The sequence below is a fragment of the Lepidochelys olivacea genome (genome assembly GCF_965140295.1).
Source record: "Lepidochelys olivacea isolate rLepOli2 genome assembly, chromosome: 7".
NCBI classification, from domain to species: Eukaryota; Metazoa; Chordata; order Testudines; family Cheloniidae; genus Lepidochelys; species Lepidochelys olivacea.
In genome coordinates, this window is record NC_140417.1 from 123,891,888 (window position 1) to 123,914,776 (window position 22,889).

Genomic DNA, 22,889 nt, shown 5'->3' on the forward strand with positions numbered 1-22,889 from the left:
TGTCAAGCCTGACCTTAAAAACTTCTAAGGAAGGAGATTCTACCACCTCCCTAAGTAATGCATTCCAGTGTTTCACTTTGATCTTTGGTGTAAGTGACCATGTATCACTTAGTCCAGCTTGCCTGGGTGGCAAGATAGACTGGAGTGCCCAAGGGGACTCCCTGGGACTCCAAGGTGAGTCTCCGAGTGCTTCTGGAGTTCATCTTTGTTACTGGGTTGGTGAAATCTAACTACAGACCATATCACCAGTTTGGGGTCTCAGCCCTGCATCCTGACAGTCTCCCCTGAGGTTGGCACCCCCAGTGGTGAGCCCCTCATGACGGGGTGAAGCTGTGCTTTAACCCACACCTCCTTGTGTGGTTTCAGTGGAAAACCTGCCACACGCCCCACCCGAGCTCTGCAGCGAAAGGCGCGAGCTGTCGGGGGAGAGCATTGAGCAGTGTGTTGCTTGCAGCCCCAAGATGTGAAGCCGAGTTGGGGGGATTCAGGCACTGTGGAACGGGCATTGCTTGGGGCAGAACAGAGAACCGGGGTGTGATGTTATGAGTGTAATATATCTCATTGAAAGGTGACAGGACCAGAAAGAGTTAACGAACTCCCAGACTGGCCTGACCCCCGGCCGAACTTTAAAGCCTGGTTAGGAAGAGATGGAAATGGAGAGAGCTGTGAAATGCAGCCGGCATGGTGAGAGAGAGAAGGGGAGCTGTGTGCTCAGGGCTTGTGATGTCAGCAAACGAGGCTTGGCTATGGCTATGGCTTTGATTCAAAGATCGAAAAAGGAGGATTAACATTTAGGAAGACACTTGAGTGACATAGTATTGTTGTCTATGTGCCTCTTTGAAGGTTGTGGTAACCTGTGTCTGAACGGTTAATGGATAAATGACCCTGTGCTAATTGCCAGGGTGTTTGGGAGAAGGAAAGTAAAGCCGATTGTCTTCTCAGGCCAAGAGGCTGCTGGAAATGTATAAAAACCTTGGGACACGATCCTTCTTCATCTCAGATCTGCTTTGGGTTTCAAGAGGGGGAAACCTTAAGCCATGAGGATTGAGATCCCCAGTCACTGACTGGAGTCACCCTGAATATGGACATTGGACTGTAACCTGTAGACTATTTCTAAAAGGACTTTTGGCAAATACAAGCTCATCTTTGCTCTGTATCTGAACCTCAAGAATTGAATTCAAGTCTGTCTGTATACTGATCTTTCAACCAACTCTCTTTTCCTTTTTAATAAATTTTAGCTTAGATAACAAGAATTGACTATAAGCGTGTATTTTGGGTAAGATCTAAGTTATCATTTGACCTGCGTGTGTGGCTGACCCTTTGGGATTGGAAGAACCTTTTCTTTTATAGGATGAAATAAGATTTTCAGAATTTATTATCGTATGGTTGACAGGTGTGTCTGGACGGAGGCCTGAGGCTGGGCACTTTAAGGGAAGTGCGTTATTTGGACGTCTGAGTAACCAGTGAGGTGCTATAGAAGCTGGTTTGGGCTGGCTGGGTAAATCTAACTATTGGAATATCCACCAGCGTGTGGGGTTTCTCTGCCCCGTTCTATTTGCAGTGCACCCTGATTGAGCGAGCTCAGCCGGCTCCCACGGGCAGCACCGTCACACGGGGCTAGGGCGAGGAGCAGCCCGGACCTGCGAAGAGACGGGCTGAGCAAATGACAAACTTTGCTTCCCCCATGGGAGCGTTAAAGGGCAGGGACAGAGGAAACTGCAGCGGATTACAAATGAGCCACAGCTGGGTAAACACTGGAGCCCAGCTTGGGAAAGGAAGGATGGCTCAGGCCTGAGCCTGGGGTCTGAGAGACCCATGTTCAATTCCTTGCTCTGTCACCAACTCCCCGTGTGACCCAATCCAATTTGGGCTTGTCTCCATGGGAAAACTTAGCAGCAGAATTATACTGCCTTAAATGACAGCGCTGTCGGTACCGCCCCGGGTCCGGCCTCTGGGGCGAGCCTGGCTTTTCCCGGTGTGGCTCAAACAGACCTGAGTGAATCTGGAAATCTCCACTCGTACCTAGATCTGCCCAGGGAGTGACAGCCGCATAACGACTACCCCAGTCTAATTCTGCTGGTAAATTTCCCCATGTAGACCAGCCCTCTGAATCTCTGTGCCTCAGTCCCCCAGCTGTACCGCAGGGATAAGAGCCCTGCTTGGTGGTGGGAGATGAGAAGACGGGAGGTGGGGGCTGCTCGGATCCTGCGGGGATGAGGCCAGAGTAGCACCTGAGAGACATCCGTTAGTAACAAGCACGGGGGCAATTGCAACACAATACCCAGGTGCCCCGCACAGCAGATGGCTCCGCGCCTGCCATTGACCATGTCGCAATCGTGCGGGGCTCTTAGTGGAAATGGCAAAGCCACCTGGTAACAAACCACATCCGGGAGCGTACGGCAGATGCCCCCAGCTGCAGTGATGAAGCTGGGGGGGGGGCATTTGCGCGAGTGCCCCGGTTTGCAAGGGGCCGCAGTGGGTTGGTTTGGGAGGCAGGAAGTCAACGGAGCAGCTAGTTCGAGCAGAACCGGTGGGGGGACGTCTACACGAGCTGGGAGGTGTGACTCCCAATGTGACTCTAGTGTAGACGTGCCCTATAAGGACAGCTCCCATTCCATGGATGTCCCGCGTGAGCTTGGCTTGACAAGCAATGTACACATGCAGATGACCCAACAGGTAACTTCTCTCCTGATCCGGATGCTGACGATACTTGTCAACGGTTTGATGCCGCCTTTTGTGGCCTGGTGATACGGATGCCAGCAGCCACGCGCCGCCAGCAGCCACGCGCCACCATCCGCCCACCCCCTTGCTAAGCAGTGAAGGAAAAGCTGGCCGTGACCCGATGGCAGGATGGGGTGTTGCTGAGTGCACAGAGCTACCCGCTGAGGGGGTGCCAGGTTTGGATAGCCCCCGCCCAGCGTGGCAGGGGAGGCCATCGGGTTTGGGCTGAGAAAGGCCGCCATGATTTCCTGGTCTGGGTGCAGGCCAGCGGGGCAGGTGGGTCTCGCTCGACACGTGGCACCGCTGAGCCCGAACCCAAGCGCCTCCCGCTGTGGAGACACGTGGCTCTGCGGGCTCCTCCGTAATTGAACCGGGCCCCTGGTAGCCTGTGACCCTGCTCCTCCCGCTGCTTGCAGTCCAGGGCACAATCCACAGGCAGCTCCTTCAGCCCGGTGCCTTTGACAGGACCTCAGCCGGGGGCACCAAACGAGCTGCTGAAGAAGCCCGGTGGCGGCCGGCCACGTTCTCCAGGGCAGATCTCCCCGGGGCTGCCCCGGTGCCCGGAGGGTTAAACGTGGAAAGGTCCAGTCCCTCCGACTAATGGGCTGCAACATCTCCCTCCTCCCGAAAGGCAAAGCAAATCACGTTAGCCGCCATGTGATTCCCTTCTGCCCTGCAGGGCTGAACCAAGGGCACCGTGCCACACCTCGCCCCGTTGGGTCGGCTGCCGCCGTGCAAGGCCTCTCGCCTCTTCTGCCCATCAATCAAGCGGAGAGGCCCCAGGGCCCACCTCTCCCTGGCCAGGAATCCTCCAATGGCCTCGCGGGCATCGAGCGATTCCCCCCCTCTCCCTCTGATTTTTCCTCCCTGCTTTAAAAAAAAGTCAAAGTAAGTGCTGAAATGAGCGAGAGGGCTGCAGTCAGGCGGCCCCATCCTCTGCCTCTCTAGGGCCTGCATCGACCCGATGGAGGGGAGACCTGCCCTGCACGCCCACCGACGGATCACCGGGGTGAGTGACCTGGCTGGGGGAAGGGGAGCTCCTGGGCTTACCTCCCTGGCCCCAGCCCGCCCACTGCCTCCCTGCCAGGCTCTCTGCGCCGGCCGGCTGCCCCGGCTGGCGTTCCGGGTGGGATTAGGAGGATTAGACCTGCACGCGACTTGGGCAACCTGGAGCTGGCTGCAGCTCCCAGCTACCGTTCCTGGGGCCGGGCAGCGCAGGGATGTCGGCCACTGGGCTGGCATAACCCCCCTGCTTTGAGGGTTTGGGGGGGATATCTCAATTTGTCAGGACTGTGGGTTCTGTCCCACCTCTGGGAGGGGAGTGGGGTGTAGTGGTTAGGGGGAGGGGCTGGGAGCCAGGACTCCTGGGTTCTATCCCGGCTCTGGGTGGGGTGTAGTGGTTAGAGTGGGGGCACTGGGAGCCAGGACTCCTGGGTTCTCTCCCAGCTCTGGGAGAGGAGTGGGGTCTAGTGGTTAGGGGGAGGGGCTGGGAGCCAGGACTCCTGGGTTCTATCCCGGCTCTGGGAGGGGTGTAGTGGTTACAGTGGGGGTACTGGGAGCCAGGAGTCCTGAGTTCTATCCCAGCTCTGGGAGGGGAGTGGGGTCTAGTGGTTAGGGGGAGGGGCTGGGAGCCAGGACTCCTGGGTTCTATCCCGGCTCTGGGAGGGGTGTAGTGGTTACAGTGGGGGTACTGGGAGCCAGGAGTCCTGAGTTCTATCCCAGCTCTGGGAGGGGAGTGGGGTCTAGTGGTTAGAGCAAGGGGGGGCTCCTGGGTTCTAGTCCCGTCTTTGCTGTGGACTCACTGCACAATGCTGAGGCAGACCCAGCACTCCTCGGTCCTGTGACATCCCTGGCTACGAGCCAGGACCAATACTGGGCTGTGTCCTGGGGGGGTGCGAGGGTTCGCTCGCTCTCAGGAAGCAGTTGCACTAAGGAGAAGCTGCTGCCCCGGGGAGCAATAGGCAGCTTCGTGGGGGAGCCTCCAAGGCAGGCGAGGCCCGTGTCAGGCCCGGCATGGGCTGGGCTGGGGCACTGCAGGCCCATGGCGGGAGGGTCCCCAGAAAAATGAGGTGCAGCCGGTGGGGTCTTTCAGGGACCCCCAGTCTCACCCAACTTGGGAACAAACCCTGTTGTACTGCCCCCCGCTCCCTCGTTCTGCATGGCCTCACTGGGGAGCAGTGAGCAAACCCCCCATTCCTGCGCAGTGACCAGCTGGTTCCAAAGGGACCCCCCCCCCCCTTCCTAGAGCCGCCGACTGAAGCGGGGCACTGCCCAGGGTCAGCCCGGTCCCCGTTCACACCCGCTAGCTGCTGGGACTTGGGGATGGGCCTGGCTAGAACTGGGGCGAGGGGATTAAAAGTGACGGCTGAAGGAACTTGCTCCCCCTCCCCCAGCCCCATTGGCATCTCCCACCCCTTTCGCCAGGCCGAGTTAAACAAGGGACCCCCCCCCACTCCCCAACTTTTGGGCTTCTCCAGAAAGGGCCAGAGGGAGGCGCTGCTGAGCCAGGCCCAGTTCTCCCCGCAGGGTGGCTGCAGAGTTAGGGAGTTTTATAACCGAGGCAGAGAGACAAAAACGGGGCAGGAGAAAGCGATGGAGAAACACTAGGGGGGTGGCAGGGGACGAGGGGCCTGGAAAATGCCCAGCGAGAGAGAGACTGGGAGAAAGGAGGCGTTTTCAGGCAGAAAGGCCAGTGGGCGCCGCCCGCTCCCCAACTGTCTAGGTCAGTGGTTCTCAACCTGCGGCCCGTGGGCCGTTTGCGGCCCATATGACATCCTCAGGGCCATACAGCCGGTCCTGGATGCGGCCCACAATGGTAAATAGGTTGAGAGCCGCTGGTCTAGGTGAAAGGTGGAGAAGCTGAGAGATGGGCAGAGGCCGTAGGGCGCACGCTGCGATTATCCAGCCGCGCGTCCCAAACAAAGCCCGTCGGTGCCAGTTTTCCAGGGCGAGTCCGGCCGTGCGCTCGCTGGTGAGATTTGTCTGCCAAGCCGCTCAGAAGGCAAACGGGCGCCTGCAGAAACAGCCCAACTTCGAGGCGCCGGAGGCTCTGAAGCGCCAGGGTTTGGAAGCTGGATTCCGAGGGCTGCCCGGCTCCCACCGCAGAAGAGAACCGACATGTGGGGGGGGGGGGGGGACTGAAGCTGCGCTCCCCTGGCAGGGGGGCATGGAAGGGCCAGCATGGGGGGAGTGGTGGGATGGCACTGAGCGGGTGAGGGTCAGGGGAGCACCGGTGGAGTGAACACGATCCAGTGGCTGGAAGTTGAAGCTGGGGCTGGAAACAAGAAGTCCATTTTGAACAGTGAGCGTGGCTGCGGGGGCAGCCTGGGGTGGTGATGGTGCTGGGCCATTGCAGGGCAATGCAGTGACAGGATGACTTCCCAGGGGGGTGGGGACCATGCCACCCTGCCCTCTATTGCTTTTTGATCCTGGGCGGGAGAGATACTCAGCTGGCCACCCCCTTTCTCCATTCTGCCCGCTGGGGCGGGTTCCTTTCCTGCCTCACTGCCCTAGCTGCACCAGGCGGGCACAACTGGGCAGGTATGGTTGATGCTGCTGCTCTGAAGCCTCTGCTGGGCCGTGGCCTGTTGCTACGTGACATCTCCTCGTGGTTGTCTGGCATCATCTTCAATCTGGACCAGTCCCTAGGTCCTCAGACCCAGGCTTTGGCTAGGCCTCGCTGATTCTTTCTGCAGAATATCCCCAAGCTATGGCCCTGCCCAGCCGCCCACACAGCGAAACGCTTGGCCGGGTTCTCCTCCTCTCGCAGCTCGACTATTGCCATTGTGCTAGGTGCTGTACATACAACAGTCCCCACCCCCCAGGAGATTATAATCACCGTTGACCAGACAGACAAAAGATAGGTGAACCCCATTTTACAGAAAGCGGAACGAGGCCCAGAGACATTGACTTGCCCCTGGTCACCCCAGGATGTCTTTGCACCTTGCGGGGAGGGACCCCAGTTCTTGTCTGACCTGTAACAGGTTACACAGAGCTGGGCTTAGCGCTCAGATCTGCTGAGTTCCAGCCCGGTACCTGAACCCCCAGCTCAGCCTGTCCGCTCCCTCCTGCCCTTTCTCCAGTGCCTGATGTTCCTTGGCCAGCGGAGCTGAGCCCTGCGGCTTTCAACAAAGTTATCGGCAGGCCCAGCGCCCCCCCACCTCCCCCAAAACTCAGCCCCTGGTGTCTAGGCCTCAGACTCAGCTCTGTCCCCAGGTGTCCGGTGATGCCCCCCCTCCCCGCGAGGGACGGAGGGTCACTGTCTAATGCACATCCCTCACTGGGGAAAGGTTTTGCCGCACACGCTGGTCTTGCCCGCTTGGGCTGGGCTCAGCCCGTCTTCTGCAGCGAGCTCCGTAATCGGTGTCGTCCTCAGCACCTTCCTTCAAGGCCCGTAAACTCTGCTAACAGCTGCCCTGGTTGCTGAATTCTCCAGCCAAAACGCCCTTTCGGGCACCACGGTTCTCTGAGGTACAAAGTGCGCGCCAAACCCCGCCGGAGCCCTTCCACTGTCTTCGGAAAAGGGGAAAGGTTAAAAGACCGGCTCTGCCTGCTCCCCGCAGCGCAGGCTAACGAGTGAACAGGGATGGCTTCGGTTTCCTGCCGGAGTTCAGCTGCAGGGTGATTTCTTGCAGGGTGCAGGTCCAGTCTGCCCACTCGGCCGTGCGGCTCTCTGGGGCCTGGAAGGAGTGGCTCTTTAGGGGGATCCATCTGCCTTCAGGACTCCCCGCCTGCCATTTGCAGCCTTTGCTGCTACTTTCCTTCTCTTTCCGTTCTCCGCCTGCGAGGCGGCCTTTACTTCTGACGCCATGTCATGAGTCCGATATGGGCTGATGACTGGGCTTCCAGCCCAGAGAGAGACCCCAGGTTCCTTCATGCAGTGCAGGGCAAGCTGTTGCATGCTCAGAGAAGCTATGAGAGAGGCAGGGTGCGGGGAAGGAGCATCTTTATCGTACCAACGCCTGTGGGTGAGAGAGACGCGCTTGTCTCTCTAATAGCCTGGGCCCGACACGGCTCTGCCACCACGTACGTCGCACACGGCGCCAGCCCGTGGCCGACCAGTGTAGCACCGCTGAGCACTCGGTTACTAGAGTCCCTGAGAGAGCCCAGCCCACGACAGACCAAGCCCAGAGCCTTGCATGGGACCCGGGAGTGAGCCTATGGGGCAGGGGAGCTTGCTGGGCCTCGGGGGCGCTCCAGCTGGGCTGCCAGGCATTGCTTTGGCTGCAGCCAGGTCAGGCGGCCACAGTGAAAGCTGGGAGAAGCTGGGGCCGCGTTGGGTGCGTGGGAGCATCCGGTTTTCACCGCTGGGGCCAGCTGCGTGTCCCACCCGGGTGACCTGTGGCCAGAGACGCTCGACTGGCGGTGGGATTGGAGCTGCAGCCGCTCCTCCTCGCTGCCCTTTCCCCTGGGCCCAGCGGGAGCCAGGTGCCCCCCATCCTGCAGGCAGGAGCTCCTGTGCTGGGCGCACAAGGATGGAGAGATGAGACACACTCCCCCCCGCAGCAGCTCATCTCACTTGTGACCTCGCAGAGAGGGGCTGGGTGCGGGGGGGGGGGGGGAGCAGCTCGCGGCTCTGCCGTCTTCCCCCTCCTGCTGGGGCCGCATCAGACCCCTGGCCATAGCTGCACTGACGCCTGCTCGTGTCTCTCCTCTCTCCTAGCACCTCACCTTTCCACTGCTCGCCACCACCCTGCTGGCTTCCTTCGGCTCCTCCCTGCTTTACGGCTACAACCTGGCAGTGGTGAACTCGCCGGCTGTGGTAAGAACTGGGTCCGTCTGTCTGTCTTTGCGGGGGAAAGTCGCTCCCTCCCCGGACTGGGAAATCCTAAGCCAGGCAGATACCTTGACCCAGTGGGTCTCCAGCAGGCAGATGAATTATACTGACCGCGGTGCGGCCACCTCTGGGGTGTTGAGCAGCAGGCCTAGGAGCAGGAAAAGAGAGGCAGCATCCAGGTGACGCTGCAGGGAGAAATGAGGGGATCAGGATGGGATCACCTGAGCCGGGAGGATGCCCTGCTCATACCCCGACTCTGACGAAACGCCCCATGGGAACTTTACTGACCATGACCGGGCAGGACCAACATTTACCCACCCCCACAGCGCCCCTTAGCACCATGGCTTAGTGCTGACGTGGAAGGAAGAGCCTCCCCTTACTAATTACCTTTGGGAAGTTCTCGCACTGATGCTAACAGGTTGGATCACAAAGCATCGTGGGGTCAGATCAGGGGCTTGGTAACCCAGCCCCCCCGGCACAGGGAGAAGCAGAGCGGGTTGAAGATTTCCCAGTAGAACGGTTTTGCCATTTTGTCGAAATCTAAACTTCCCAGGGAAACATGTCCTTTTTGCCGACGTTTCACCGGGAAAACACTGTGAAGCCACGCATCGGCCCCAGTCGGACTGTTCGCTTTGACCTTGCCAGAATGGCCCGTTTCCGTTGGTCATCTGGAACCAATGGTTTGAAATCCGAGGTGGTTGTGGACAATATCAGATAACTTGGAAGGGAAGCTCGCGGCGTTGCTAAAACGGGAGGTTTCGACGGACCCGAAACGATGTATTTCCCGGAATTCCCTGGCGCAGGACATTTTGAAATTGGCTGTTTTCGTTCCTGGTTTGGAATGGAAGTGAAGTTTGAAATGTTGGGATTTCCCGCCCCCCAAATCCTGCATTTCAAGCCGCTCTGGTGCGAGGGGAAGCGGGACCAGCTCTCTGAGGTGCTGAGAGAGGAAGCCCTGAAATGATCAGAAGCTGGGAGTGTTACAGACACATTCAAAGACCCCGTAGGGCCGGCAATCCAAGCGCCGTGGGCACCCCGCTCTGCTAGCCCCCGTCTCTCTGCCTTGCAGCACATAAAGGCCTTCTACAATGCCACCTGGTCCCGGCGCTACGGGCAGAGCCTGAGCCAGGAGCTGCTCACTGTCATGTACTCGCTGACCGTCTCGGTCTTCGCCCTGGGGGGGCTGGTGGGCTCGTTTCCAGTCGGGATGCTCGTCACTCGATACGGGAGGTAAGATGGGTGCAGGAGGGGGGCAGGACAGGGGGCCCATAGGGGGTGCACCCGTAGCCTGGCTAGAGGAAATAGAGGGGAGGATGGTGGCTTGTCTGCCCCGGTGCCAGCCATGGGGTGCCCGCCTCTAGACCAGATGGAGCAGGGGGATGCCCAGCAAATGGAGTCAGCAGCATTAAGCTCTGCCAGGGGTAGCGGAGAGGAGAAGCCAGCCTGACACATGCCCCACTCTTATGGGTGCAGGGAGAGCTGCCAGGAATGCCCCCCCCCAAGCTCCCCATGGGACTGGGATGGAGAAGAGCGGGGAACGGCTGTTGGATGGAGGAAGAGAGAGCACGGAGCATCCTGCGGGGGGCGTCATGCCCTGCAGAAGGGGAGCCCATGCCAGGTGGAAGGCTGATGTCCTGCCTGCCCCCCTGCTAGGAAGGGCACCCTTGTGCGGAGCACGCTGCTCGTCTTCCTGGCCGGCTTTCTGATGGGCTTCAGCCGCTACCTGGGGTCGCCCGAGATGGTCATGGCTGGCCGCTTCGTCATGGGGCTGCATTCAGGTAACACCCTGCGTGGGCTGCCCCACCGCCTCCCAGGGGCTCTGCCTGGCTCCGGCACCCAGCCAGGCCTGCCTCGGCGCTGGCCCTGCTCCGCCCCTTGCTAACCCAGCGCCGGGCGGGTTTGCATCTCCCTCTGCGGCAGGAACGGGACCCGCCGGTGCCAGCCCAGACGCGCACGTGGCCGCGGCTCCGTCCGGCATGGGGTTGGGCTGCTGCATGGGCGGGAGGAGGGGGGCAGGACGGACCCGCTGGGGCTGTGCCCTCCTGGGGGTCAAAGTGGCTCATGACCAAGAGGGGTGTCCCGGGATTGAACAGCCAGGCCCAGGGCATTCTGGGAGGAGAGGAGCTTGGCTGGAGCCTGCCCGGGGAGCTGCCCCTCCGTCCCAGTTGGGGTATTGGGTCTAGGGGGGATCCAGAGGGTGCCCTGCCTGGTGCCCTCCCCCGCCGCCTCCACATCTCACGTGGCTGCTCCTTGCCCTGCCCGTCTCCTTCTCCGCCCCAGGTATCTGTCTCAGCGTGGTGCCCATGTACCTGGGAGAAATCGCCCCCAAGACCCTGCGTGGCTTCCTGGGCCTGGTGCCCAGCATCTTCATCTGCCTGGGGGTCTTCTCCGCTCAAGTCCTGGGCCTGCCGGAGCTGCTGGGGGAGGTCAGTGCTGCTGATATGCCCCTGAACCGCTGCTGCTTCCTCCCAGCCCACGTGAGCTCCGGCCCCGCGGGAGGGTGGCCAGGGATGGGGGCGTCTCCTGGGGGTCTCCAGGGTCCCGTGTCTGCTGTGCAAAGTGCTACGCTTGGGGAGGAAAAATCACATGCACAGCTGTGCACGGGGCCCGCCTGGATCTGCAGCTGGGCTGCTCTGACAAGGATCTCAGGGTTCCAGGGGCTATGCCAAAGAGGCTGAGATCAGGCTGGGGAGTATTAACTGGGTGGCCGCACGTCCTACCCGGGAGGTGATCATCTCGCTCGGCTGGAGTCCTGTGTCCAGTTCCGGGTGCCGCACTTTAGGAAAGCGGAGGAGTCCAGCAGAGAGCAGCAGAAAGGATCAAAGGTTTGGAAAGGCTGATCTCTGAGGAAAGGTTAAAACCCTGGGCATGTGTAGTCATAGAATCATAGAATATCAGGGTTGGAAGGGACCAACCTCTAAGGAAGGAGATTTTACCACCTCCCTAGGTAATGCATTCCAGTGTTTCACCACCCTCTTAGTGAAAAAGTTTTTCCTAATATTCAACCTAAACCTCCCCCACTGCAACTTGAGACCATTACTCCTCGTTCTGTCATCTGCTACCACTGAGAACAGTCGAGATCCATCCTCTTTGGAACCCCCTTTCAGGTAGTTGAAAGCAGCTATCAAATCCCCCCTCATTCTTCTCTTCTGCAGACTAAATAAGCCCGGTTCCCTCAGCTTCTCCTTGTAATAATTTTTGTTGCCCTCTGCTGGACTCTCTCCAATTTGTCCACATCCCTTCTGTAGTGGGGGGCCCAAAACTGGACACAACACTCCAGATGTGGCCTCCCCAGAGCTGAATAGAGGGGAATAATCACTTCCCTCGATCGGCTGGCAATGATCCTACTAATGCAGCCCAATATGCCGTTAGCCTTCTTGGCAACAAGGGCACACTGCTGACTCATATCCAGCTTCTTGTCCACTGTCACCCCAGGTCCTTTTCCGCAGAACTGCTGCTTAGCCAGTCGGTCCCTAGTCTGTAGCGGTATATGGGATTCTTCCTTCCTAGGTGCAGGACTCTGCACTTGTCCTTGTTGAGCCTCATCAGATTTCTTTTGGCCCCATCCTCCAATTTGTCTAGGTCCCTCTGGACCTTATCGCTACCCTCCAGCATATCTACCTCTCCCCCCAGCTTGGTGTCATCCATGAACTTGCTGAGGGTGCAGTCCACCCCATCCTTCAGATCATTAATAAGGAAAGGTTAAAACCCTGGGCACATGTAGTCTGGAGACAGGAGGGAAACGTTTCTAACTCTACGGTGCTTAAGATCTGGAATAGGCGCCCGAGGGAGGTTGTGAAATCCCATCACTGGAGGCCTCCAGGAAGGAGGTTGGACAAACACCCCTCAGGGGTGGTCTGGGTTGATTTGGTCCTGCCTGAGCGCATCTCCCTGCCTGGCTCGTTGCAGGATGGATACTGGCCGCTCTTCCTGTCCCTGGTGGTCATTCCCGCCCTCCTGCAGCTCATGCTGCTGCACTGGTTCCCCGAGAGCCCCCGCTACCTTCTGATTGAGAAGAACAACATCTGGGGGGCCACGGATGGTGAGTGGAGCCCTCCTGGCAGGGGGGGTGGCTGATGTATCCCCTAGGGTCAGGCTGCTCCCAGAACCGGGTGAGGGGGGATTAGGTCTTACTGTGTCCTACCCCGTCCCAAATCCCAAAGAGACACATGATCCTGGAACTGCAGGCCCAAGAGCCCCCGGACCAGATTCTGTGCTGGTGCAAATTAGCTACGGCTCTGCTGACCATCCAGAGCACTGCCTCCCCCTCCCGGCCCAGCCAGCTGCGGGAAGGCTCCTGCCTGCTCACCTCTCCAGGGTCCCGGGTTCAAGCCGCAGTCCGTTGTGCTGCAGAGGTGGCTGCATCCTCCCCCAGCCCTGACCCAGCAGAGGGGCGTCCTCTGTGCTGGGGCTGCTGACAGGGGAAGCCGGGGAGGGCCAGGTGCGGAGGGGCATTTCCCTCTTCGTTGCACCATAAAGTGTCTGGGTGCCTCCAACCCTCCTGACTTCAGCCGCACACCCCGATGGGGCAGGGCAGGGCCTGTACAGATGGGAACTGAGGCACAGGGGCGCACAGCTGGGAATTGAGCCCAGCTCGCCTGCGTCCCAGCCCAGTGCCTTAGCTTTGCACCGCTCTCCCCAGCGCTGCGCTGGTTCCTGGGGAAGGACGACGTGCGGGACATGCTGGAGGAGATGCAAGAGGAGCAGCACTCGCTCTCCTCCGTGGAGACCATCTCCGCCTGGCAGCTCCTGCGGGACGGCTCCGTGCGCTGGCAGACCCTCTCTGTGGCAGTGATCAACATGGGCATGCAGCTCTCTGGGATCGATGCGGTAAGTGCTGCCAGGCCCACGCCCCATGCCCTGGAGGGGAGCTGCCCTCGGCCCCCCACGTCCCCTGCCCCAGAGAGGGGCTCCCCCAGGTCCCCCTGCACCTTCGCCCTGGTGGGGAGCTCACCCCGTGCCCTGGAGGGGCTTCTGTCTCCCAAGAGCCTCCTGGCCCATTGACTCCTTGGCTTAGCAGGGAAATAGTCGTGCTGATCATGCAGCAGGTCCCTGCAATGGGGACCCTGGCCCAGGAGGAGCTAGGCTGAGCCCCCCAAGCTCGTCTCACCCAGAGCCAGCGAGCATCCCTGGGTCGGAACAGCCTCCAGTCCCATCCCAAGGCAGGCTTTGAACCGGCGACCGGGGGGCTCCTGCAGTGCCATGGCCAGAGCCCCCGGAGTGCCCCCACCCCTGCTTGTGGTTCCTGAGTCCCGGGGGGGCCTCTCTCCCCCCAGCCCCACCACTGACCCCCTGCTGTCTCCCCTCCCCTCGGCAGATCTGGTTCTACACCAACACCATCTTCCAGCATGCCGGCATCCCGGGACCCGAGATCCCCTACACCACCGTGGGCACGGGTGCCATCGAGGTGCTGGCCGGCCTGCTCGGCGTAAGTGTCGCCGTGGCACTGGCAACACGGGGGGGGGGGGGTGCGTGACCCCCACTGAGCAGTATTAACCGGGGTCGGGGAGGGGTCACAGTGGGGGGCTGGGAGGGGATGCCGGTGGGGGAGAGGGCACCGGGGAGGGGTCACAGTAGGTGAGTTGGGGGACAGGAGGCAGTGCAGGTGGGGGGAGGGGTCACACTGGGGGAGATGGAGGTGGCAGGGGTGCAGGTGGGGGGAGGGGTCACAGTGGGCAAGGTTGGGGGGTGCTGGGGAAAGGGGTCCCAAGGGCTCATTCTGGCTCTACTAACTTCAGTGGAACAGCCCATAATAACCCCTGTGAGCTGAGGCCGTCGCTGGGCGGGGGGGCTGGTTTACGGCTTTCCCCCTCAGTGCCCAGCCGGCTGAGCTAGGAGCCCCCTTGCCCCCGGCTCCACCCCAGCCCGGCTTAGCCGGAGAGTTGGTGCCGCGCTGGGCGGATTTACAGCCCTTGGCCCGTGGGCGCCCAGCCAGCCGCTGGAGCTCAATTCGCAGGGCGGGCGGCCCCCAAGTGGCCTGGCCTGGGTGAGCAGCAACCCTGGGCAGGGACCCCAGCCCCTCAGCCCCCGGCCTCCCAGCAGCAAGCGGCCCCAGCCGGCAGGCAGGAGCTCAGCAGGCTGGCAGCGCCGGTGGGCTGATTGATCCGTGGCACGGACACCAACGGCCCCCGATGGACGCGCCAAGATTGGGTCTAAAATTACAAGCATTTGTTCTGCTGCCAATATCCCCCCTGCTGCTGCGGCTGCTCTGGCTCCCCACGCCCGCCCCACGCCCCAAAGCAGCTGCCTGCCTCCACTGGGCACTCGGGGCAGCTCAGGCCTGGCTGGGGCCAGCTTGGCCCCGCTGCTCCGGGTCACTTCTGCCCTGGGCCCTGGGATTCCAGCCCATGAGTGAAGGGGACAGGCGGCTGCTTCTCTGTCCCCTTTCAACATGCAAGGCCCTAGAATGCCGGTGGCCCCTGCTCTAACCACTAGCCTGCCCTCCCTCCAGGGCTGGGAAAAGAACCCAGGAGTCCTGACTCCGACAGTGCCCCCCCCCACTCTAACCACTAGCCTGCCCCCCCTTCCAGGGCTGGGGAAAGAACCCAGGAGTCTGAGAGGTTACCGGGTAAGTGTCCCACCCTCACCCTCAAGCTCCTGAGTCAGCCAATGAGAACTGGGTCTGGTGACGTCATATATTGGTGCTGTGCGTTATTGACTGAGCGTGTTGTCGGTCTGTGCCCTGTGGGGCGGGTGGGTCTCATGCCCTCTCCTGCTAACACGCCCCATGCCGCTGGCCTTTCCCTGCAGTGCTTCACCGTCGAGAAGCTGGGCCGGCGGCCGCTCATCGTCATCGGCTTCTCCTTCATGGGCGTCTGCTGCGCCAGCATCACCTTGGCCCTGTTGCTGCAGGTAGGAGCGTCCCACCGGGAGGCGCCTCGCCCTGGCACCTCCCTCCCAGACCAGCAGGGCCAGCGCGCTAATCCCGGGTACCGCCCCCGCCCCCGCGAGCGCTGCTGGGCTCCTGTAGCCGGCTGTTTCGGGACACGCCGATGAGTTACATTGGAGTGAGGCTGGAGCAACCCACTGGCACCATTGCAGGGCAGCCAGGGGCCGGATCCTGCTCTGGGGCTCGAACCGTGAGAGAAGCTTCCTTAGCCAAAGCCACTTTGTGTCTGGTGCAGGCCGGGAGAGAGCTGGGTGCGAAGGGGGGCTGCGGGTCAGGAGTGAGGGGCACCGGCACAGCTGGGCGGGCAGGACTGGGAAAGCATGGGGCTGTGGGTCGGGACTGAGGGGCACTGGCCGAGCTGTGTGAGGACTTTGCCTGGCATGTTGCAGCTGGTTTTCTCTCCCTCAGCCCTTCGGTTTCCCACAGAGCAGCTCCCCAGATTTGCTTTGCAAGGAGGCGGTAACTGGGCTGTTAGTCCAGCAGCATACAGCCACCCCCAGCTTCTGCACCTTCCCTCCCCAGGCTACGGTGCCCTGGATGCGCTACCTCAGCGTAGCCTGCGTCATCGGGATCATCGCTGGCTTCTGTATGGGACCAGGTGGGTGCCAGGGCCTCCCTTCTCTAAAACAAACAACGGAATGGCTGGGGGCTGCGTGTCGGGGCACCTGGGTGGAAGGAGGGAGCCTTAGACTGGACTAACAAGCTGGGGGGCTGCAGGAATCCAGTGAATTGGCAGAACTGGGTGGAAGGAACTTCCCAGATTCAGCAATGGCCCAAGTACATGAAGGGTCAGGATTTTCCTTCCTCTGAAACATCAGGTGACAGCACTGATGGGGACCGGGCCATTGAACTGACCCACCAGCGCTGGATACAGCGTGGTCGGATGCACCATGCTGGACTTGGTAGCCCAGTGGTTTGATCTGGTAGGGTAGGACTTGGCAGACTTGTCTGGACCAATGGTGGGACCAAGGATGCAAGGTCCTGGGATGAGACCCTCACACACCCAGATCCAGGGAGGGCTGCGATGAGATTGCTCCCCTCCATATCCCCCCCTACATTTAGCAAACTCCTCAAGACCCTTCTGCACATGCTAATAAACTTCTCTTACTTACTTAGTAGGCGAATGGTTTTCCACCTTTAAATAAGCGTGGAAGTGAGAGCTCCCTAAAAATGATGAACGAGGCCTGGAATGGTTTACCCAACTGATGTATGAGTGGGGCTGCCAACAGATCTATAATTCATTCTCAGCCCAGAATTTATTTGCTGTAATTACATCTTTAATTAGGGTTTTAATGGCTCATTGTTCACAAACAATGATGAATCGGACTTAAAAATACATATATATATATATTTATTCCTGGCGAGCTGTGAGTAACGGTCCATCAGGGGCTGCTTTTCCCCATGTGAAATTTTTTTTTGCATTAAGTATCTTCATTAAAGCAAAAAGAAAAGGAGGACTTGTGGCACCTTAGAGACTAACCAATTTATTTGAGCATCAGCTTTCATGAGCTACAGCTCACTTCATCGGGCTCACGAAAGCTGATGCTCAAATAAATTGGTTAGTCTCTAAGGTGCCACAAGTCCTCCTTTTCTTTTTGGAAATACAAACTAACACGGCTGCTACTCTGAAACCTTTATTAAAGCAGTGCATATGATTGCTTTCCTACTCTGGGAGGTTCTGGTCAAACCATCATAGTTAATATCATAACTGTACATATTGCAACAAACTCAAAGTCCCCTAGCTACTCAGGGCTTCAGGGCAACCCTGGGGATAGAACTGGCCTCTCGTGCTCCAAAAGCACAGGCCCCAACGCTTGAGTGAAAGGAGAATCTCCCTCAATTATTATCAGTATAGGGCAGATGAGACACAGTGGAACAGTTATGAGTTCACACACTAGATGGCAGTGGTGCATAAAGCCCCATCTTTTCTCTATGGTATTTTTAAATTCTTTTGAAATACTGTTTGAATTAATATCTTGTGGTATCTGGAGGTCTCAAATTGCTTTCCCCATGGGGTTGGATACAGGGTCAGTAATAGGATGCAGTCTTTCACCTTTAAGTAGCCAGTTCAAATCCAGCCACAGGTAAGCAGTGTCCAGCCGCCCTCACCTGGAATGAACAAGTGGTCTCAGCCCAGTTCTTGGTGGACAAATTGGGCCAATGAAAAATTTCCCATCAAAGCTATTTTTCAACAGCAATTCGTAGAGCTGATCAGAAAATGGTATTTCCATCCCACAGGAAATTCCAACCTCTGATAAAATTTGTTTTTGTTCTGAATTGGGCTAAAAAGTTGGACTGTTTCACCAAATGAACCATTCCAAAATGTTGTATTTGAAAACACCGAAAACACCTTATCAAAATGTTTCACTTGAATAATGTTAGGTTTCAGAGTAGCAGCCATGTTAGTGAGCTGTAGCTCACGAAAGCTTATGCTCAAATAAATTGGTTAGTCTCTAAGGTGCCACAAGTCCTCCTTTTCTTTTTTTTAATAATGTTGTTAATAATTTTATATATATGTAAGTCTAAACAAAAGTTGGAATGAAACAGAGTCGAAAGAACACACTCCTTTGGATTTTGAATAGTTTCTAAACTTTTTCTGCAGTAAATTGGTCCATCAAAAAAAAAATTTCAACCAGATCTAAAAATTGCATTTTCTACAACAAAACTTCATGAAAAGCGTCTGCTTTCTGCAGAAAACTTAGATTTTTCATCAGCAAATGGAATAGCTGAAACCCAAACTATTTCAGCTGTGAAATCCTGCCCCGGTGTCTCATGGGAGTTACAGTTCAGTTGCCCCATGGCCACTTTCTCCTCTGTGGGCTCAACTCCTCAGCTGGACTACATCTCCCATGGTGCACTATGGCCAGGGACTCCCAAGATGCACCACCTGCCCTCCAAAAGGTGAGTCCATGGTGCATTATGGGAGATGGAGTCCGACAAGGGAACCTGGCTTATAGAGGAGAATGGGCGCATGAGAGACCTGTACTTCAACTCCCATAAGGCAACGCGGTGGAATTTCCAAATTGAATTATTTCAGTTTTCGAACTTTGGCCAAAAATCAAAATTTTAAGTGGAAAAGTTTGATTAAAAGGATTTTTCATTTTCGTCAAATTTTTCTGCGGAAGAACAAACCTGTTGTGACCGGCTCTCTGGACCAGCCCCCCACAGCCCAATCCCCCGCCACATTAGCAGCCTCAGCAGAGAGGCCCAGCCCCGGGGCTGAGCTGGGTGCATTGGTGGGGGATGGGGAAGCTTGCCCTGCAGTAGCCCAGGCTGTACCTGCTGAATCGCTGGAGCCCGTTAGTCTCCAGGGCACCTTCGCCAGGGACCAGCCTGGCGCTTGGGGGCAGCGGCTGTGTGATGCGTGAGCTGTGTCTGGTTCTGGGAGGGGCAGGGCGCTGTGCTGGGGATTGCAGAGTCGCTGGAGAAACCCGTGCTTTCTCACCAAGGGCCGCTCCCCTATGGGCCCCGGAAAGGCACTTGCACAGCAGCTAGAGACTTGACCAGCCAGTTCGGCAGGCTGCTGGACCCCCGGTGGGGCAGGCCCTGGGGGCGGGGAGGGAGAGAGAGGGTCCCGATTCTGAGATCACTCACACACCTTTCAGTCCGGAGTCACTCCTGGTTCACGCCCCAGACCCCGGGTTTCACCTTGGCCTTTTCCTGGGAGGCTCCAGGCTGGCACCTGGCTACTGACGCTCTTTACCCTCTTCCCCCACCGGATGCAGCCCAGAGGCGTCTGTGGGACTCGAGCCCCCTGGCACGTGGTCTCCTCATGGGCACCCGCCGCAGAGACCGCTAACCCTCTCGTTGCTGGATTGCGATCCCATGCCAGCATACAAGGCATTTAACCCACCTCTCACCTGCCCAGCTGGTGTGCCCTTCCTGATGACCGCGGAGCTCTTCAAGCAGTCGCACCGCCCAGCTGCCTACATTGTGGGGGGGTCCCTGAACTGGCTCTCCAACTTCACTGTGGGCTTCGTCTTCCCCTTCCTACAGGTAATGACCAGCCATGGGTGTGGCCTGGGGTAGCATCCAGCAGCCCCAGTCAGGGATCAGGGTGCTAGGTGCTGTCCACGCACACTGGAAGATGGTCCCTGCCTCAGATAGCTAACAGCCCACCCATAGACGAGAGGTGGATACAGACAGATGGAGGAGCATGAGGGAATAATAGGACGAAACCAGAGGGCAGCAAGTTTTTAACAAGCCCAGTGAAACACGGACTCATGCCACATGTTGTTAACCTGAGGAACTCACTGCAGCAGGAGATGAAGTCCAGATAGATCACTTCTGCTGCACCCTACTGCCCCATACACTAGGCCTGTTACCCTTCACAGAAGGAAACTAGGTTGGTTGGGCATGATTTTTCCTTGACTGTAAAGTGCGACATTCCCCAGAGTACAATCGGGACCAAAGAATAGCTGTGTCCCCTCAGTCCTCCAACCTGGGGGGTCCTTTACGCTGCTTTGCTCTCAGAGCTACCACTCCTGGTCTGCTCACATACAGCCTCCAGCATGCAAATCACTCCCAAGTCCCAGGTATACTGTCTGAGTGTTGTAGCCAGCCACTCATGAATTACACTGGAGAGCGGCACCAGCAAATTCCCAGTACCAAACACTCCCCAGAAATGTCTGGCTGGTACTGCCCGGCATCCTCCTGGACAATACAAGCTCATATAAAGTCTGTCATTTATTAATAGAAAATCATACACACCCTTCTTGCTACCTCAAATAGAGTTTCCCAAACACTTCAATTCAAACATGTTGCTTTAGATCAAACAAAACAACAAGTTTATTAACTACAGAAAGCTAGATTCTAAGTGATCACAAGTAATGAGGCATAAAAGTCAGAATTAGTTACAAGAAAATTAAAAGTAAAATGCAACTAATGCCAAACTTAACAAAACTAAATGAATCCAAAGCAAAGGTCACTCTCACTTGTCTCTTCAGTCCTACTGGCTGAACTCTTTTCAGGCAGGATCTCTCCCCCAGTCCAATGCTTCCTTGTTCTTCAGCTGTTGCTGATGCCAGGGGTAGAGAGAAAGGTAGAGGCGATGTAGTACACTTTTACTCCTTTGCTATAGTTCCTTCCCTTCTTTGGGAGTCATCTCCAGCCAAGGTTCAGGAGACTGAAAGTCTGTGTGGGTGGGAACGGCAAGCTGTTCCTTTGTCAAGATGTAGATTTTTTTTCACCCACACCCTCTTTCCTGCCAAAGAATGGCCATTTAACCAGGTGATGGCCCATTTAATCTTGTGGACACCTGGCCAAGGCATCAGCCAGCCTTTTGTCTGTGAGGAACTGGTTTGTGGCTGTTCCCCAGACTTAGAGCATGTCTTAGCAATACCATATGGTAGAATCTTATAACTATACATACAATGTTGCCACACACATTTTACCAGAACAATAATGATCAGCAAATTATGAGTTTTCAGATGATACCTTGCAAGCCATACTTTGTACAAGATTTATCATAGGGGTTCAGACTGTCACAAAGTCCATGCTGGCAATTCCTCATAATCCTACTATCCTCCAGGGGCTTAAAACTGATTGTTTAATAATCTGTTCAGTATCTTTCTAGGTCTTGAAGTTAGGCTGCCTGGGTCCTCTTTATTCCTCTTTTTGAAGATAGGTTCTGGGTTTGCCCTTCTTCAGTCCTCTGGGACTTCCCCCATCCTCCCTCAGTTCTCTCAAAAATAACAGCTAATGGGGCAGAGATTGCTTCAGCTAGCTCCTTAAGTACCCTGAAGTGAACATCATCAGGCCCTGCTGACTTGAATACCTCTAACTTTTACCTCTTTAACCTGTTCCTTCCCAGTTCTGGCTCAAGATCCTTCCCATGTTGTTAATAATAAGCGTGTTAAGCAGCTGGTCACCATTAACCTTCTGCGTGAAGAAAAATATCCTCTGGGGGGGTGTTCTCATGCTACAGGGGTCTCTCCAAGGGGCAGAATTAAACCACTGGCCAGGGACATCATGGGGGAGGCTCCACCTTCCTCTCTATCGGGTTTGCCCTACCTGGCCTCCTCACTTTGGGGCAAGGGCCCCACCCGTGGGAATGGATTTCTCCTGGCAGCCAGTCCCGTCCAGCAGGTCAGTGCCAGCACCCCATTGCGCACATGAGGGATGGAGGCACAGAGCGGCTAAGTGACTAGCCCATGGTCACGCATGGAAACTGTGGCGGAGCAGGGCCTTGAACCCAGGTCTCCTGAATCCTGGCCCAGCATCTTACCCACAAGCCCAGCCTCCCCCTGGAATTGTAAGGCACCAGCCCCTGCTGAAGGGGAGGTGCCCGAGGCTCAGTGGGGCGGTGGAACAGCCCCGTGGGGTGGGAGGCAGAGAACAGGACTAGGGGCACAAGTGGGCTGGGCCCCTCCAAGGTGGGATGCAGTGCTAGGTGGGCCCAGGGCCAGCTGGGAATCCCTTCTGAGGCCGCGTTCTCTCGTTGCTCCAGATGTCAGCCGGCGCCTTCTGCTACCTGGTGTTCTGCGGGGTCTGTGTGCTGGTGGCCCTTTACGTCTACATCGTCATCCCCGAGACCAAGAACAAAACTTTCATGGAGATCAACCAGATCTTCGCCACCCGCCACCCCTTCCTCGCTGCCCCGGCCGGCGCCGTCAAGATGGTCCCGCTCGGCGGTTACGGGGCCCTGGAGAACAGCTCCCTGGAGCTCTCGGGATCCAGCCGGGAGTGACCCACTCTTCTTCCCCCTGTTGTAGCACCCCAGCCCTGGCGGGTCAGGCCAGGAGGAGGGCTGGGCTCAGATGCGGGTGGGGGGTGGTTGCTGAGGCTGCAGATTAATTCCCTTCCTTTAACCTCTTCCTGCCTGGCTCGGTCCCAAAGGCCATGAGCGGTCGGTGGGGTTGGAGGCGTCGGGATTGAGGGGAACTGGCAGTGCTGTGGGGGGCGGGGAAGGAGGCCAGGGCTGCGACAGGAGATGGGCTGCGGGTCGGGTGTGAGGGTCGCTGGGCCCAGGCTCTGTCCCTCCCCATCCCACCAGTTGCCTTCTCCTCCAGGAGTCCCAGGGCAGCTGCTCCAGGTCGCTGCTCTCCAGCCCTGCAGGGCATCGGGCCTGGATCACCCTGCACCTGCCCTGCATGGCGGAGTTGGTGCCAGCCTGGGGCAAAGAGCCAGCAGGCTCAGCGGCTGCCCACTGTCCCCGTGGTCAGGGGAGAACCCCTGCTCCCCCCAGGGCCTCGGCTGCCCCTGGCTGGGAGCCGAGTGGGGGCTCATCCCTGGGCTCCATCCAGCCTGGGCGTTGGAGTCTTTCCTCTCCCCACCATGAGCTCTCTGGGTTTTCCCCTTGGCACGGTGAGCCAGTGCCGTGGGTGAAGCAGCCGCAGCCGGCCCCACCTCTGGAAGCGGTGACATCACCGCGGTGGGCAGGTGTTGATTGGCTGGTGCTGCCGGGGTGTCATTCCTGGAAGGACCACCCTTGAAGAAGCGGGATCTTCTTGGAAGGCCCCGGGGCGGGGGGCAGGCGGATCCTGCCCGGGTCCTGGGTGTGAC

At 57.9% G+C, this 22,889-nt stretch overlaps 1 protein-coding gene across 1 annotated transcript; it reads left to right on the forward strand.

Annotated features, from left to right (window-relative positions):
- The first annotated feature begins 3,611 nt into the window (after positions 1-3,611).
- On the forward strand, positions 3,612-22,889 carry LOC311524417 (solute carrier family 2, facilitated glucose transporter member 9-like). Its single transcript, XM_084635478.1, has 12 exons — positions 3,612-3,730; positions 8,384-8,482; positions 9,567-9,727; positions 10,151-10,275; positions 10,778-10,923; positions 12,407-12,539; positions 13,140-13,327; positions 13,815-13,925; positions 15,248-15,349; positions 15,909-15,984; positions 19,255-19,382; positions 21,835-22,889. Exons 1-12 carry the CDS (start codon positions 3,686-3,688, stop codon positions 22,072-22,074), a joined length of 1,554 nt encoding a protein of 517 aa, XP_084491604.1. The 5' UTR covers positions 3,612-3,685; the 3' UTR covers positions 22,075-22,889.